At 50.9% G+C, this 16,510-nt stretch overlaps 1 protein-coding gene across 1 annotated transcript in view; it reads right to left on the bottom strand.

The window, feature by feature from the left end:
- SNTB2 (syntrophin beta 2) overlaps positions 1-16,510 on the bottom strand; it is a 46,832-nt gene that overhangs the window by 13,984 nt on the left and 16,338 nt on the right. The window contains exons 2-4 of the mRNA XM_048870671.2: positions 10,330-10,543; positions 3,583-3,793; positions 131-273 (exon numbers count right to left, since the gene is read on the bottom strand). Coding sequence (XP_048726628.1) covers positions 131-273; positions 3,583-3,793; positions 10,330-10,543 — 568 coding nt within the window. The remainder of the gene's footprint in view (positions 1-130; positions 274-3,582; positions 3,794-10,329; positions 10,544-16,510) is intronic.

Raw genomic sequence — 16,510 nt, 5'->3', positions numbered from 1 at the left:
TGCAGCTTTACAAAGCGCTTGGAGCCTGGTGGGTGAAAAGCGCTAAGTGGGAAAGGCTTTCACTGTACGGGGCAGGGTTTCGTTCATCAAAGAAATGTCCCCCCAGTCAACTTGGAAGCTTTGATCCTACCTGGTAGCAACAAGAGGGTAGCTGTGGCAAGGTGATGCCCATGCGTCTCTTGTCCAGGGCATGCAATCATAGAGCAGCAAGTCCTTCTCCGTCATAGCCATGAGGATGGGCCGCCACTGCTGCCTTCCTCCATCTAGTCTAGCCTGCAAGAAGTCAAGAGAGCTGTTAACATGCAGTCCAGGAAGCAGTGAGTGCTGCCATAGGGGGCATCCCTATGGCATCCTCATTTGGGAGTATCTAAGATCTGCAGTTTGGGGCCAAAGGACATTCCTGATTAGTGCATCTGTTAAAGAATTTACAATGTGCCAGTGGCAGAGGGGAGAGGAGCCTGAGTAACAGAGCAGACAGGGCGATGCAGACTAAGGAAGGGAGTAGTGAACTGGGTTTGGAGTTTTTCTACTCTCAGTTCCTGCCTCTCTCTCTCCCTCCCTCCAAGCAGCAGAGCCCAGCACCTTCCCCTCTCCGTGGGGCACACTGGGTTCAGGCAATGTGTTGTAGTGCTCTTGGCTGACCCCATGTGGAATCAATCCAGGACACTTGTACTCGCCTCCCTCCCTGGGTGAGGCGATCTGCTCAGAGAGATCAACAGCACTAGGGTGAAAAATAAGCTGGAAAACTAATGAGAGTGGATTTCCCTTCATGCCCAGAGCCAAGCCCTGTCTGAAGCAAGCAGCATGCTGTTCCGCCGTACTAATAACCTGCGCCGTACTAATAACTAATAACCGTACTTGCACCCTAAGGAGCAGGCACCAAAGAGTCTAATCTGACCCTGGGTCAAGTGGGCTCTTTATTACTATGCTGTGGGAATGTATTAACTCGTCATCTGAGGAATGCCAGCAAGGCACTAATGGGCCCAGTCACCCGGGAGATCCCATGCCAAGGACAACTGCAGTCCAGCTCTTATCAGGCCAAGAAAACACTTACGAGGTCAAGGATAAACTACAACTTTGGGATCAGCAAATTCACATAAGGGCAAGTCTGGGACTATAGTTCTAACTCCTCGGTGACTGGGCAAATCCCATGGTCGAGGGCTCATGCTGCGTGGGCATCAGACTGACACTCAGAACCTGCCACGCACATCCCTGCCTGGGGACACTGCTAGATGCTGTCAGTCAGTCCCGATCACACAGCAACTGGGAGAGCCCAGGCCTATCAGTGGGATTCACCACCCTAGCAGAAAGCCACGCAGGGTAAGTGCTGGCTTCCTCTCACTCAGACTATGCCCCATCACATGGGGGCAGGGAACAGGACAGGAGCACAGCCCAGAAGGGTATAAGCCCAGCTTGCTGTGAACCTGGCCAGCCCTCTCTAGGCTCCTGGGGTGGAACGCAAAGTGCTTCACAAATGCTTCTGGAGGCACAGACTCCTCTGCTAAAGCCATCCCAACGTTCCAGGCATGGGGACCACAGGCAGCCACAGTGACTCCTGCAGCAGCGGGACAGTGGAGCACAATGGACCCTGACCTGATGTTACAACTAATTCCTTGTTGTCACAGCAACACTTCAAAGGACACAGTCCCACTGGCCTGTGGGGATCATCCCACTGGAATCGTGCTCTGCCCCGTGTGGAGATAGGCCTACCTTCCTTTAGCTGTTAAAACGCTCACCTGCCTGAATACCTTGAGGGAGACTGTTCCCATTGCTGGGTTTTCTGCACTGTTGCACAACATACAGCCCTTTAACTCTGCAAGGTTGTGGTTTTCATACTGCACACAGGAGGAGTGCATTGCTTTATAATATTTACAATAGAAATTAACCTTTGCAAACCCTTGAAGTTAGGTCAACATGACTCCTATGTTAGACTGGGAAGTGGAGGCAGAGTGTGACTGACTTGCCCAAAGCCATAGTCTGTGACAGACCCCGGAACAGATTCCAGACCTAACTCTTGGTCATGTGCTTTAGCCACTAGCCCACACATCCAACAGCTGACATCAAGTGACTGGCTTAAATACACAGGACATTCCACCCCCACAGACACACCTTTGTCTCCTCGTATCTGCAGGAACAAAGGCTCCAGGCCACTCTGAAGAGGATCTAGGAAGCTTGGAGCTGGTTTAACATCTTTAACTGGAAACTGAACACAGCCCCGGGAAGGCTCAGTGAAATGTGAGGGAGTGTCATGTTCACATTGGTTCTCTCACATAGCCTTGCCTACATTAGTTTCAGGGCCCAATTGCACAGCAACGTAGCTGGGAGCCCAGCTGAGCATCAGGTACAGGACCTCAGGAAAAGTCCATGGACTTCACAAGACTGCTGGGTCAGAGATTTTCATTGAACCCAAACTGTCCCTCCCACGGGCCTGTGAGGAATGACCTCTGCTTTACCAGGTCTTCCTACTCACAACAATGCTTTGCTTTGCATAGCATCTTGTACCCAAGGATCTCAAAGCACTTCAGTATAAGCAAGTTACTTTCCCTAGCTCCAAGGAGGGTTCTCAACCACATTACTAGATGGGCAGGGTGGTTGATTTGCCACAGCCACGTGACTCAGTGACAGGACTGTGCACAGGCCCTGGGTCTCTGCTTTAACCATTCTTCATCCCCATCAAGATTATGGCATTGCCAACCCTTTCCTGCCAGTCTGGTTACCCAAGGGGTGCATGCACAATGGTGCACAGATAGCCAAGCATCAGAAGCTAGGGAGTTTTGCTAACCTAGGGTCAAGTGTGAAACTGGCACGTGGAACATGAACTCCCACCCAGAAAGGAGGTGTTTTATTGCACACAGAGGCCAGTAAGACAACTGCATACGCCTAGCGCCTTTAAATAAAGGGGAAGAACATCAGGTGAGGTTTTGACCAAAGGGGAAATGAATTATTGAGGGAAGGAGAGAGGACAGACACTCAGATGAGAAACCCTGGAGCCCTGTGTGCATGCAAAGCTGCTGACTGAAGCACCATCCTAGTGCTGCTAGGAACGAGCTCAGGCTTCTGAGAGTCAGAACAGACAAACCCTGCACACAACAGGGATGGGAAGCCTGTGAGGAGGTTACAGCCCCGTCTACAACAGGCAAACACTACTACAGCACATGCCCCTGCAGGGTGGGTAGTGGGGCCACACCTCCAGAGGAGAGGAGGGTTACCGGGATGACAGCTGGCTCTGAAACATTAAATGGGTCAGGATGGTTTTAGGTAGAAGTTACATTTCCAAAACTGGATTGGTACAAACCCCTCCCTGGACAGGTCTCTAACACAGCTCCAGCTGCCATTGGATTCCATTACTGAGCTTGCTTCTTGGCTCACAGTAGTAAGTGGAGAAAGGAGAACAGAAAACACACGAGCCACTACCAAAGCGCTGTAATCTCTGCAGTGCTGACCGGTTCCCAGGCCTGCCAATGAAAACGAATCTCTTCACGGCTACACTTTAAGCAGAGTGCTAGACTGCACTGCCACACCTGTAAAAATGAGTCCTACCCAAATAAGGTCAAGACATCGGGGCCCTCCATCGCAGCATACCTGTTCCGCCAGCCAAGCAATGTGCTTGACCTCCTTGCTACTTCCTGTGGCATTGTTGGCACCTAGCATGGCATTGAGTTCGGCCAGCACCTGAGGGAGGAGGGCCAGGATGTTTGTGTGGATGGCCGTGAACCAGGAATGTGCTGTTGCTGTATCTTTGCACCGCAGGACCAGGGTGTTTCTGCTGTCCGGTGAGTGCAACTCTATCAACCTGAATAGAAAGAGAGAGAGCTAGGCTGAGAAGTGCAGCCAGGGCTAAGGCAGAGGGGGAACGCAGAAGCCCTGCAGCAGACATTCCCTACATCAGTGGGGTTTGGCTCCCCAAGAAAAGTACACATGAAACGCTCAAATGAACCCTCAGCCCTTTGGTGTCTGCTAGGGAGAGCCCCTGGCTGGGGTCAGCTACAAGCAGCCCAGGCAGCGCTCACACAGACTTCACCACAGACGGAGCGTAGGGCAAAGTTGGCTCCGTGGCAGGATGGAATTCCAGTGCTGCATGACAGAGCACTGTCTGGAAACTCATCTGTCCAGGTGCTTATGAGACCCACAGCCCTGGAGGCGGTGATGATCCCTGCTCTGCTAGGGCAGGGGGATACCTTGTGAATCATCCTCTCCATCAGATGACTGAAAAGCTGTGCTACTGATTAAAAGATTACAGAGCTTTCTAACCTCAGCTGTCAGGCAACCCTGCCAGGGGCTGATGCAACATCTGAGCGCCCAGGAAGTAAGCGAGCACTCGCCCAGTGCTTGCCGGCTGCTTAGAGAGTTATGGGGGCAGCAAGGGCACCCAGGTTCTGCAGAAACCCTCTTGCAGCAGCTCAGGAGGGGGGGTGCCCAGCCCAGATCCCTACCAAGCTTCTCACCCGATTGCTCAGGCATAGGCTATTAGAGAGACAGAGACCAAAGGACAAGCTGGCATCTCTTCCCTCCAGCAGCCCAACTGGACCTAGGGGGCAATCACCTGGTGACAAGCAGCTACAGGGATGAGATTGTAACCGCAAAACGTCTGAGACTGGCTGTTAAGTGGAGTGGAAGTTGCACAAATGCCACTCAAAGGCAAGCTGCCTACTATCCTCTTAACACAACAGAGAAGCAGACGTGAGACCACAGAACACATAGAAACGAGTCAGTGTGCTTAAAAGTACATTGGGGATGGCTAGCTTGAGACAGGAGCGTTTGCACCGCTCCTCGCGAGAAGCCACCAGCGTGCAAAGTCAGTGCAGAAATCTTGCTGCAGAACTCTGGAGAGGCAGCAGATACAGCATGACAAAAGCCTTTTGCAGCGGCAGCTTATTTCCACCTGGATGAGTGGGGGTTGTGTAATTGGATTTGCATTCTCCAAACACAGGCTACATGCAGTTCTCTCTGATCCCGATGGGAACCCTAGGACAACGCTCTGCCCAACCCACTTGTCTGTGCTGCAGGACCCTAGACAGGGCATTGGTGCTGCCTTTGTCTAGGTCCAGAGCACAGCTGAGACCTCTGGTCATACAGCTCCTCAGCCATCCTCAGAGGCTCACCTCCTTGTCAAGTTCTGGGAGATGGAGGGACTTTGCGCTTGAGTCTAGCTGCAAAATTCTACTTGCCAGTGTGCTGCTTGCCTGGGAACCCGGGGGTACAGACTGGCTTAGTAACCAGCAGCACTACACAGTGAATTGTGAATGGTATCAGGGAGCCCAAGATCTCAGCAAAGATTGCCATGGTGCTAGCCCCTTGTGAACTGCTGCTACTTTTAGTGCTTTCTTGGTACCAGGCTGTAGCTTTTGCGAACGCTCCAGTGCTAGAAATTCAGTCTTGCAAGGACAGAGAAGCAGCACAGCAGATCCAGACACTTGGGGTATACAGACACTGCAATAAAAGTCCTGTGGCACAGCCATGGATGGTCCAGGTCAGCTGACTCGGGCTCGTGGGGCTAAAAATTGCCGTGTAGATGTTTGGGCTCAGGCCTGAGGTTAGGCTCTGAGACCCTCCCACCACATGGGGTCTCAGTGTCTACACAAAAAGAACAAGAGTACTTGTGGCACCTTAGAGACTAACCAATTTATTTGAGCGTAAGCTCTCGTGAGCTCACTTCATCAGATGCTGTAGCTCACAAAAACTTATGCTCAAATAAATTGGTTAGTCTCTAAGGTGCCACAAGTACTCCTTTTCTTTTTGCGAATACAGACTAACATGGCTGCTACTCTGAAAAGTGTCTACACTGCAATTCTTAGTGCCATAGTCTGAGCCCCATGAGCCAGAGTCAATTGCCCCAGGGTCTAGGATTTTGTGCCATGGGTTTTTGATTGAAGCGCAGTGTACCCTTGGACTACGCTCCTCATCCCACACAGAAGCTACAGGGGAGGCATTTCAGCACAGATCATCGAGCCCCGCAGGTCAGCAGTGTGCATGTCTGAGAGCTCACTTGGTTTTCCACAGCTATGCAGACTGGGTTGCTTGCTGGCTCTCCAAGGACAGACAAAGCCATCATGAAGCTCTTGGCCACTGTTATTTACACTGAAACTGCATTCTCTCCCAGCTACAGTATTCCACTCCCATTCTTGGCACTGGTGCCAGTGCCAAGGGGCCTTGGCTAGCTCAGCCCCATGAAAACCCCCCAGCATTAGGGCATGCTGAAAATGCCGAGTCTGCACAAGCACCTATGCTGGCACGAACTCCAGCAGCCCCGGAAAGGGTGGTTCACCTTACACCAGATATGTTAGCCTCGTGAGTGCGTATTGCTCTGTGGAAGCGGGCTCTCTCAGTTGAGAGCAAATACTGTTCCGAGTTCAGGACATACGAGCAGTTAGCTCTTACTCGCCCATGTACATTTCCGGCAATGTAATTCCATAGGCATTCTAAAAAGACGCTATTTTCCTGGCCCCCTGTCATGTTAGTACTGAAGGCATTACGGCTCTTTCACACGCCCACCCACCAACGCAAAAGCGCGCCAAGTTGTGCAGCTTATAGCAAAGGGGCAGAAGACTTGGAAGAGACGGTTTAAGAGGAGTCTGCGAGGGAGATTCTGCCCTGTTCAAAAAGGGATGCGTCAGCCGGAAACCTTAGTCATTCCCATCGTGAACCAACTCTGTGCCAGGACAGAGACTCTGGTGGGGCAAAGGTACCATGTCAAACGATTTCTGGCCAAGATCTTCTCGTGGGAGCACTGCAAAAGGCAGCCTGCATGCTGCAAAACCCTATGGCTTAGCCACAACTGTTCCCAAGTGCTGAGTGGGAGGCAGCCTCCCAGCAGGGGTGTGTGGGGAGCATGGGACGGTGAAGGGACACCACCCTGGAAACTGGTCCTGCAATAAGCGTCAGGCCCAGAGGAGCAGGTAATCAGCCCTGCAGCAGTGTACGTGGGGCAGCGCAATCCCCTGAAGATTCAGAGCTTTCTAGCTATAGCAACTTCCCCATCAGTGAGAGCCTGTCAGCATTTCCCTGGTCCCTAGCACCCAGGGGAGGGCTTTGCATAGGTAATGACAGATACAGCGAGAACAAGGGGAAGTGATTCATGTCATTTCCTCCCTCTAATGACAAACCCAATTCAGAGCACAGCAATGCAACCCCACTCTGCATGGCAGGGCCCAGCCACCTCCTGGGCAAATGGGGAATCAGTTCACATGCTCAGCAACTCGCTGAGAGGAGAAGCAAGTTCCAAGCAGCAAGTTTCCTGCAGCAGAGCCCAGTTTGGGACACCGCTGCTTAGCCAGTACTGCCAACCAATGATGCTCATGTGCCCCGCCTCGAGGCCTGAGCTCGCTCACACAGGCCACGCCAACCTGGCTCCAGAGGCCTCATCCGTTTCTACAGAGTTTAACCTTCCTTTTAACAAAGTCCAGGTGGTTGAGGAAATCCTTCCAAATGCACCCAACACAATCTGCAGGGATGAACCACAGGTCCAAGGGCCAGTTCAACAGGTTAACTCTGAAACCTGATGACAATCCTGTGTATATGCCAGTACTTAACTCTCTTTTAAAACAGGAAGGTGCAGCTGCTTTGGGACCATGGGCTAGGTGTGACATTCCAACTCTGCCCCGGCTGGACCTAGGATACAGCCACTTGTATCCCCACGGGGGGGAGGGATAGCTCAGTGGTTTGAGCACTTGCCTGCTAAACCCAGGGTTGTGAGTTCAATCCTTGAGGGGGCCGTTTAGGGATCTGGGGCAAAAATTGGGGGTTGGTCCTGCTTTGAGCAGGGGTTGGACTAGATGACCTCCTGAGGTCCCTTCCAACCTTGATATTCTATGATTCTATGACAGATACAAAGAAAAGGTGCCAAGAGCAGAGAATGAAAAACACACACAACCAAGATTTCCCGCCCCCACCTGCCCACCCCCACACACAAACGGGATCAATAATAGCATCTAACTGCCCCTGGCCACCACTCACTGGCAGGACTACACACAATACTGCCCCCACCTGACAGGGCAGACAGGCACTACCAGAGCAGGGGAAGGCCTGGGTGAGATTCAGCCCAATCCATCTGAACTCTGTTTTAGAAGAAGGTTGAACTGCCAGCAAGGCAATTCAGATGTGGGGGTTTGCATCCTTCCCTGAGCTGGAGCCTTCTACCCCAGGAGGACAGCAAAATACAAACACTGCCTGTCCCACGCAGCAGCCAGCCAGCTCTCGCTGGGGCTTGGGGGGAGGAGGGGCGCTGAGTGGAGAGACCTGGCTGGCAGCCAAACCACTGAGAATTTCCTGCAAGCTGCAGTTATAATTTGATGAGTGAATCAGGAGACTGGCCTCAGGAGCAGTTATTCCCACCCTAAGTCTCCTCTAGTCCATCTCCTGCTGCTTAGCTGAAGCCTGAGCATCGTCTCCAGAGCCGATCCCAGGCACACAGACCAGCAGAGGAACTGCCATTTCCGCTGGAGTGTGCGTGTGGCACAAGGCCAGGTATCTTCTCCATGGAGAGAGTTCAACACGCAGATTAGCCAAACATCCTGTGGACACCCAGTCAGCTTGCCTGCACCTCCCAAAAGGCACCAGGAGAGGACACTTTGTCTGCCAACCCAGACGCTAAATAAACAGGCGTTATATGTAACCTGGCTGCAAGCAGAGACACAGCTGAACTAGATGCCCGGAAGATGGACCACAATCCTCCTTCTCCAGACTCATCTCTGCTCTGACCGTAGAACGAGTGGCAGCGGGGTCTGCGGCATCTATCTGCACAGACGGCCCCTGTGGCCATGGACCTTGCTGCTCCCCTCACCTTCCTGCCCCGTGTAGGTTAGGTGCTGGGTCATTTAGCTCCACAGGCATCCCTGTGGGTGTACAGCATCTGGCACAAAGGAGCCCTAACTGTGTTCAGGACCCTGGGTGCAAACTAATACAGCCAAAGGAGGAGCCTGGCACTTATACATCACCTTCGACCCAGGCAGAGCAATAAACTTGGGTCATGTGCACTAGTTAAGGCTCCCAACCCCCTCTATGGCAGATAAGGAATAACCACACCCACCTATGAAACAGCTACTTCTGGGGTGGAACGCAGGCTCCACACTGATCGCTTTGGGGCAGGAAGTCAACGCTGCCAGATCCTGCTGAAACTTATGCAAAATAATGACCCCTTTATAACACCTTCCAGCTGAGGAGCTCAGCTCTCCAAAACAAGGCTGGTTAACCCTCACATCACCCTGTGAGCGCAGTATGGTAAGAACTGCCCCAGGGAAGTGACACGCCCGTGCTAGGTCAGAGAACCCTGAGCTGCAGGCAGTGTCAGAACACAGGTCTCCTGACTCTGAGCTCCATCTTCTAGCCAGGCAGGATCAGCCCCGTTGAGGTGAAGTGACTTGGCCGAGACTGAACCAGCGGCAGGGTTACCACCTCGAATGTCAGCAAGCACCAGTCAGGCCACCAGCTACCCAGCTCGCTCAAGCAGTGTCAACCTTTCTTGTAGAAAGCCCCATGGCTGCTGCCACAAGGCCAGCTGCAAGGGCATTCGCACTGCTTGGGGACCCAGCGCACACCTGACTCCCACCTGTTCATCACAGGGATGAGCAGAACAACTCCCCCCAGCTGCCTGAAGGAAAAAACCCATGCCATTGGATCTCGCGCATGTAAGGGGACCTACAAGGGAAGAGAAACATCTGTGCCCTTTCTTGATGTACAGCCAAAGTCTGGTGTGTTTTTCCTGGTTGGTTTTGCATCAGGAATGCAGATGTCTCATATCTGCCTTTGTTTGCTGGAGGATTCAGAACCAATAGATCTAGCAAGACTAGGGTGACCAGACAGCAAGGGTGAAGAAATCAGGACGGGGGTGGGGGTAATAGGCACCTATATAAGGCAAAGCCCCAAATATCGGGACTATCCCTATAAAATCGGGACATCTGGTCACCCTAAACAGGACTTTGGCATCACAAGGGATTGCGGGGGTGGGGGTTTGAAACCCTGTTTGTCTTTGTAAGCACCCATTTAACTCCAGCTCCTATGGGCACCAGGGAGAAAAGCTCTCAAAGACTCAGACACTACTACCCCCATAACTAGGGCCTGGGACACTGGCCTCCCAAGAGCCCTCCAGGAAAACAGACACATGAGGCTCCACATTCCTGACTTCCGAATAGAAGCCAAGCAGAAAAAGCAGCTTTTTCAAAGCCTCCCAGACTCCTTTACACATTACAAAGCAGGAAAAAAGGGATTATTTCTCACCTTGCATGTCCTGCCAGCATGTGTCAGCACTCCTCCCTGCACCCAAAATGCCAGGCAGATCGGCCCAGAGCAGCCTGCTACGCCCCAAGGCCTCTGTCTCCCTAGGCTCCAGCTCACCTGTTCTCCAGATCCGGCATGCTCAAGTTCCTAGCAGCGAAGCACATTTTCAGAGGGATCACCTTCCTGTCTTTGGTGCCACTGTAGTGCTTCGGTGAGCCGGAGTCCTCACTGCCACTCAGGCTCGGTGACTGGGGAGCTGCCCCATCCCACGGGAGGTCTGACACCAGTGATGGCTTCTTAATGTAGGGAGTCACTTCTCGCATGAACTTCACTAAGAACAGGAGGTGGGAGAGGAGAGTGTTAGCACCTGGGCCACCTCAGGAGGGGTGCACAAAACACTGAATGCACCTGCACAGAAAGGTAAGGCAGCACCTGAGGATCTGTGCAGCCCAGGGCAGTGTGCTGACTCCCCCACCAGCAGGGAGCAATGATCTACACTCACTGTGAGGGCAGTGCCTGCCGCGCCGGGGGGGGGGGGGGGGGGCACACTAAGCAGGCCTCAGACCATAGTCTACTGTGAGGACCAGAAGTCGGCTGCTAGGGATCTAGCTTAGACTTAGAGTTAGTTGCTCCCACCTTCCAGAGAGGACAGGTGAGTGAACCTGCCCAGCTAGCCCCTCATACGGATGCGTGCAAGCTTTTGCCCCTCTCCTCTGCAGGTTGGGGCAGGGGGCGCGCACTGGGGTGCTCTGGGAATCTGGGGAGAATGGTCTATCTGCATGCCAGCTGCACAAGAAATGGAAGCAGGCCCGTTAGCCCGCTGGAAAATATGACCAGGGCTTTGCAGAGGGAAGGGTTAAGATCAAGCTGTTCCCCTCCCTTCCTATAACCAAGCAGTGGGGATGGGGAGCTGGGGCACGGAAAGTTTACAGCTGCAGAAATTTTGGATAAGTATCTGAACCTCTGGATGTGCTTCCCAAAGCAAATGCAGGCTCTGCAGCGGTGGGGCTGCCAATGACTACACTAGCATTCCCCTTATACCGTGTAGGATACTCTCTGAAACTGGATTCAGCAAATGATACAGCATTTAAACAATGAAGTGGTTTAGATTTTTAAAACCACAGGAAATTCATGGTTCAGGCCAATATGGTCCCCAACTCACTCTGTTGAGGAGGAGAACAGAGTCCAGACAGCTGAATGATGGTTCAGAAAAACTGAGTGACCTGGGAAACGCAGCTCTTTGGTATTTAATTGCTTTGTTTATTTCAGGGATGAGTGTGTCAGAGGCTGGAAGGGGTACTGGATTCTGGGGTTTATTGGATTTTTTAAATAATTTAATTGTTTCTGTCTCAGCAGCTTCCTGGACCCCCGAGAAGCTGCGTGAAGCCACATTTAGTGCACACACCAATTCCTGATATACAACATTCTGGAAAGTTAAGCAGACAGCTGATGTATGCAGTATTTTTGAAGAGGGCTCCAGCTTTGGTGACACAGGGATAGCTGCCGAAAGACATTCTCCTGAATGTGAGGACTTTTTAGTCACTACTTTTTGAGCTTCTAAATTGACTTTTTGTACATCATTGCTGCCGGTGCTGTTCCGGTAAGGACCAAACCCTCTGGCCACATTCTAACCAGAAGTGAATTTTTGTGGCATATGGATTTAGAATGGGACTAGCCTCATGAATGGCTCAGGGCTTGTCTATGTAGGGTGGCCAGATGCCCGGTTTTCAACCAGAAAGTCCAGTCAAAAAGGGGACCTGACAGTGTTCAGTCAGATCTTTTGACCGAACACCCAAAGTCCAGTTACTGCAGGATGGGGAGGCTCTGGGTCATCACCCGCATCAGCCCCTACTCAGCCAGGGCAACCTTCTACCTGCGTTGGGCAGCTGCAGCTCCCAGCCCCGGCTCCGCAGGCAAGTCCCTCCTGACCCAGGTAGGGAGGTGGGAGGGGAAAAAGCAGCAAGCGATGGGGAAGGGGGAGTTGAAGGAGGAAGAAGAGTGGATGGGGGCAGGGGTGGAGCCCCAGGGGAAGATGTGGGGCAGGGGAGGTTTCAGCACTCTGTTGGAGTGTCTAGTTTTTAAATATTACCAAGTTAGCAAACCTATGTCTAGTCTATGAACACAGTTTGTGGCAAGCCAGGGTACAAATGTACCCTGCACTACCCTGCCACGCACTAAAAGTTCCCGAGTGCACTTTGATGTGCCTGCTTTAAAACAGGGTCAATCAAAGTGCACTAGGGAATTCTGAGTGCATTGCAGCAGGGTCCAGATGGACCGTAAGTGCTTGGCAGGCTAGCACAAGTTTGCTTTACACCTGCTTGCCACAAACTAAGCGTTCATATACATACACACAGTTTAAGTGGGGTAGCAGATTGTACTGCACTACATAGACTAATGCAACGATTGATCTGGATTTAGCCACCATACAAGGCAGACTGTTCCATAAAACACAGCACGCTATATAATTAGCTATTCCACAGGTACAACAGACGGTCCCCTCTAGTGCCTCCCCTCCAGATCAGCTAACGCACGGGAAAGAGCAGCACAGACCCACCTTCCCCTCAACTTCAGCATTGCATTTCCATGACTAGGCTCAATGAAGTGGGAAGGCTCTCTCTGCCCCGGCCTTCTGTGCGCTAAGCCACCATCCTGGCTGGGCTGAGTAAGTGCAATGATGGTTATTTATTACAGCCACAAAGCTTTCGTCAGCTGGTTCCCAGAAACCACTAATTTCCTTCTACAACACAATTAGCACTCCATCAATCCTGCATTCATGCTCTTCAATCCTTCAGGAGTGGGTCAGCAATTCCCAGCAGTTCTCAACCAACATCCAATCCAAACTCTGTAAATGCAGCTTCCAGAAGACACCCCAAAGTGGCCTGCATGGGCGTGGACCTTGGGGCAAAATTCCAGTCCCTTCCCAAGCTGACTGTACCTATTTATGTTGCCCTGCTCCAGTTCTCTGGCCATCCCTCCCTTCTCAGCATCAGACTTCAGGCTCAAGCCTGAACAAACCAGTTTCAGGCAGGAGTCTTCTAAACCTGCTCCTTGAGGATGGCCAGCTAACCACCCCCCACCCCTGGCTACGAAGAGCTAAGCCTTGCGGCTTCAGCTGGGATGTGGTCTAATTAAACAGAGGAGCTGACCGAGAGAAGCCCCTGGCACCTGCCCAGAGCACACCAAGATGTAGAATTTGGCTGGACGATCAAAGACTCCACAAAAAACCTTCAAAATCTCAACAGCTTCATTAAGCAGGAAATCTGAATCAAATCCCGTTGGCGTGGGAGCCTGTGCCACCAAGGGCTCAGACAGCTCCGCCAAATCAGCCAATGACCGTGCAGGGGACATGCTCTTTATCCTTTATCCCTGGTCAGAAAGAGGAACTTGCCAAAGCTACTAAAAAGGTGGAAAACAGTGTGCACTATTGTCAGCAAAAAACAGAACGCCCAGAGTTACCACACCGATTAGGGAATTGTTCCACATTGCTGACAGTTGCCTATCCAGTCCAGCTCTTCTCTGCAATGCATTCTGCACCATGTTACAGTGGTGGAAGGTTCTTTCCCTTGCACGTGCTCCCTCTAGAAGAATATTGCACGACTGCCCTAGAGTAATCTCATTACTGATTACAAGACAAGGAGGAAGGGTCTATGATTCCAAGGGCGAGCTGGCTCCAATGGTGCCAACAGCGAACGGCGCAGAGAAGAATGAGGATATAACATGCTGCCCCGCAAAGACTCAGATGTGTGGATTGGGACTTCATTTCTGGGCAATTTGAAGCTTCAGAACAGCCTGAGGCAGAATCTCCACAGCAGGCATAGCCTCCTTTCTCCTTCCGCTCCCAGTCAGACAACTGCACTCGAAGAGCAAGAGGTTAATGGCTGGTTGATTGACATCTGCTGTTTTAGCCCTACTGTAGTGAAACAACAGAGACCCACCATGAGTTGTTCAAAGAGGGAAGGGGAGCAACCAGTCCCTCCTGGTTCAGACTATTACCACTACTAAGGGCAGTGAAGACTTTTCAGACCTGGAGAAACTCCTCCGCATTCAAAACAAGAGCTCTTCATATGAAGTTCAAATGCACAATACCTCCAACCTATGAGTCGTGTCCTTAGAAGGGTGGAGGGACCGGACAGCTCATCTCTAGTTACCGGCAGCACAAGGAACGGAACTAAAGCAGGAAAGAGAATATAAACCAGCACAATGGATGTGACCAAGGGGTCAGCTGCCATCCCATCCTGGATCTCATCTGTAGCCATGACTGCGGAAGGACGACGCTACCCAAGTTTCCAAAGCTTTTGACACTTCACCACTAGCCTAGGATCTGCTGTTCACAGCTGCCAGGATTCTGTCATCTTTGGGGATTTTCTAGCCAAGTTGGCACAGCTCCAAAGGCTTCTCTGGTGTCAGCAGTAGGAAGGAGAAGGGGGAGCCATTTGTACATTTCCCCCTAACCAGATCACCTCCCCACAGAAGACATGACTGAAGTACAGCTGAGAAGGAGCATTTCCACAGTAGGCTAACAGACTCACCACTAGCCTTGCCTACACTAAGGACATTTTGGAAAGATTCCTCAATATTGCTAATGTCAGTCCGGAAGAACCAGTGCTAGCAAATCGGTTAGACTTGCTCCCCACAGGCATGGATGACACAGTGTTGAAAAATGAACTAGCAGCAGGTAGGCTGTCTACATTAGGGTTTCCAATGTCGGTAACTCCAGGGAAGGGGGAAGCAGTGCAAGGGGAAAAAAAATTCACAAGTTTCCTCTAGTGCAGATAAGGCCAGTCTCCTGCCAAACATGTAGGGGGAAAAAGCCCTATGAATGAGGGTGGATTAAAACAGATTTTTTTTTTTAAAGGATGTATTTAAATTGGATTTTTCTTTGTAAAATAAACCTATTTAAAATTAAATATTAAATCTGAAAATATGACAACCTATATTAAGGCCTCAATTTACTATAATATTTTAAAATGATCTATTTAAAATAATTTAAATAAAAATTCAAGCAGTATATTTGCTATTGAAGTTTTAAAGGAAGTGAAGCCACTGAACAAGGGGAAGTCACTGGCTAAGCACCTGGGACCAGAGCTCGAAAACACTATGCCAACTTTCTGACAGCAGAGTCACTTCTCTAGGAGGTCGGGGGGGGGGGGGGGGGGAGAAGGACAGCTCTTTTTCCTTTTCCAATCTTTGAGTACAAATGAGGTTCAAGAGGACAAGATCTAGTTTAAAATTGTTTCTGGTCACCCTGTCCTTTAAAAATCAGCTCAATTCATTATCTACAGATAATACTTCCTTCTCTGTTAGCTTTAAATGCAAAACCTGTTTTGATAAGAATACGTATGACACATCAACACAAGACAAAGTTGTGGTCAACACTGGTGAAGCCCTTCACTTTTACAGCCTCATGCTGTTCCACTCACCAAAGCAGGAAGCTTGGGTTATTACAGTCTTGTGTGATGTCTGACGGCTTCGGTTACAGAGACCCCCTTGGGACTGTCACCTGATGTGCTGAGACTACCTCTGAGCCAGTTTTCTCTGCCAGCTTGGGCCTCCAGAACCCTGCCTTATTGAGCCAGACACGCAAGTCTGCTGCAACACAGACCCAGGGTCTGACCCAGGCCCGCAAAGCTGCAGACTTAACTGAAAACGGCTTAGCAAGTGCTCCTGTCTCTAGCACTCAGACACCCAGCTCCCAATGGGATCCAAACCCCAAATGAATCCATTTTACTCTGTATAAAGCTTATACAGAGTAAACTCATAAATTGTCCACCCTCTACAACACTGATAGAGAGATATGCACAGCTGTTTGCTCCCCAGGTATTACTTACTTATTCTGGGTTAATTAATCAGCAAAAGTGATTTTATTAAGTATAAAAAGTAGGATTTAAGTGGGTCCAAGTAATAATAGACAGAACAAAGTAAGTTACGAAGCAAAACAAAACACGCAAGTCTAAGCCTAATACAGTAGGAAACTGAATACAGATAAATCTCACCCTCAGAGATGTTTCAATAAGCTTCTTTCACAGACTAGACTCCTTCCTAGTCTGAGCCCAATCCTTTTCAGACCAACGTTGTGGTTTATGGACTGAGTCCAGCACTCTCTCACCCCCCTGTAGTTACAGTTTTGTCCCAGTTTCTTTCAGGCATCTCTTTGGGGTGGGGAGGCTCTCTCTTGAGCCAGCTGAAGACAAAATGGAGAGGCTTCCAGGGCCTTTTATAGTCTCTCTCTTGTGGGCAGAAACCCCTTTGTTCTTCTGTGCAAAGTCACAGCAACAAGATGGAGTTTGTGTCCACCTGG

The sequence above is a fragment of the Caretta caretta genome, chromosome 12 (assembly GCF_965140235.1).
Source record: "Caretta caretta isolate rCarCar2 chromosome 12, rCarCar1.hap1, whole genome shotgun sequence".
In the NCBI taxonomy this organism is placed as follows: Eukaryota; Metazoa; Chordata; order Testudines; family Cheloniidae; genus Caretta; species Caretta caretta.
The sequence above is the reverse complement of the archived record's forward strand: the minus strand, read 5'-3'. Positions and strand labels throughout refer to the sequence as shown.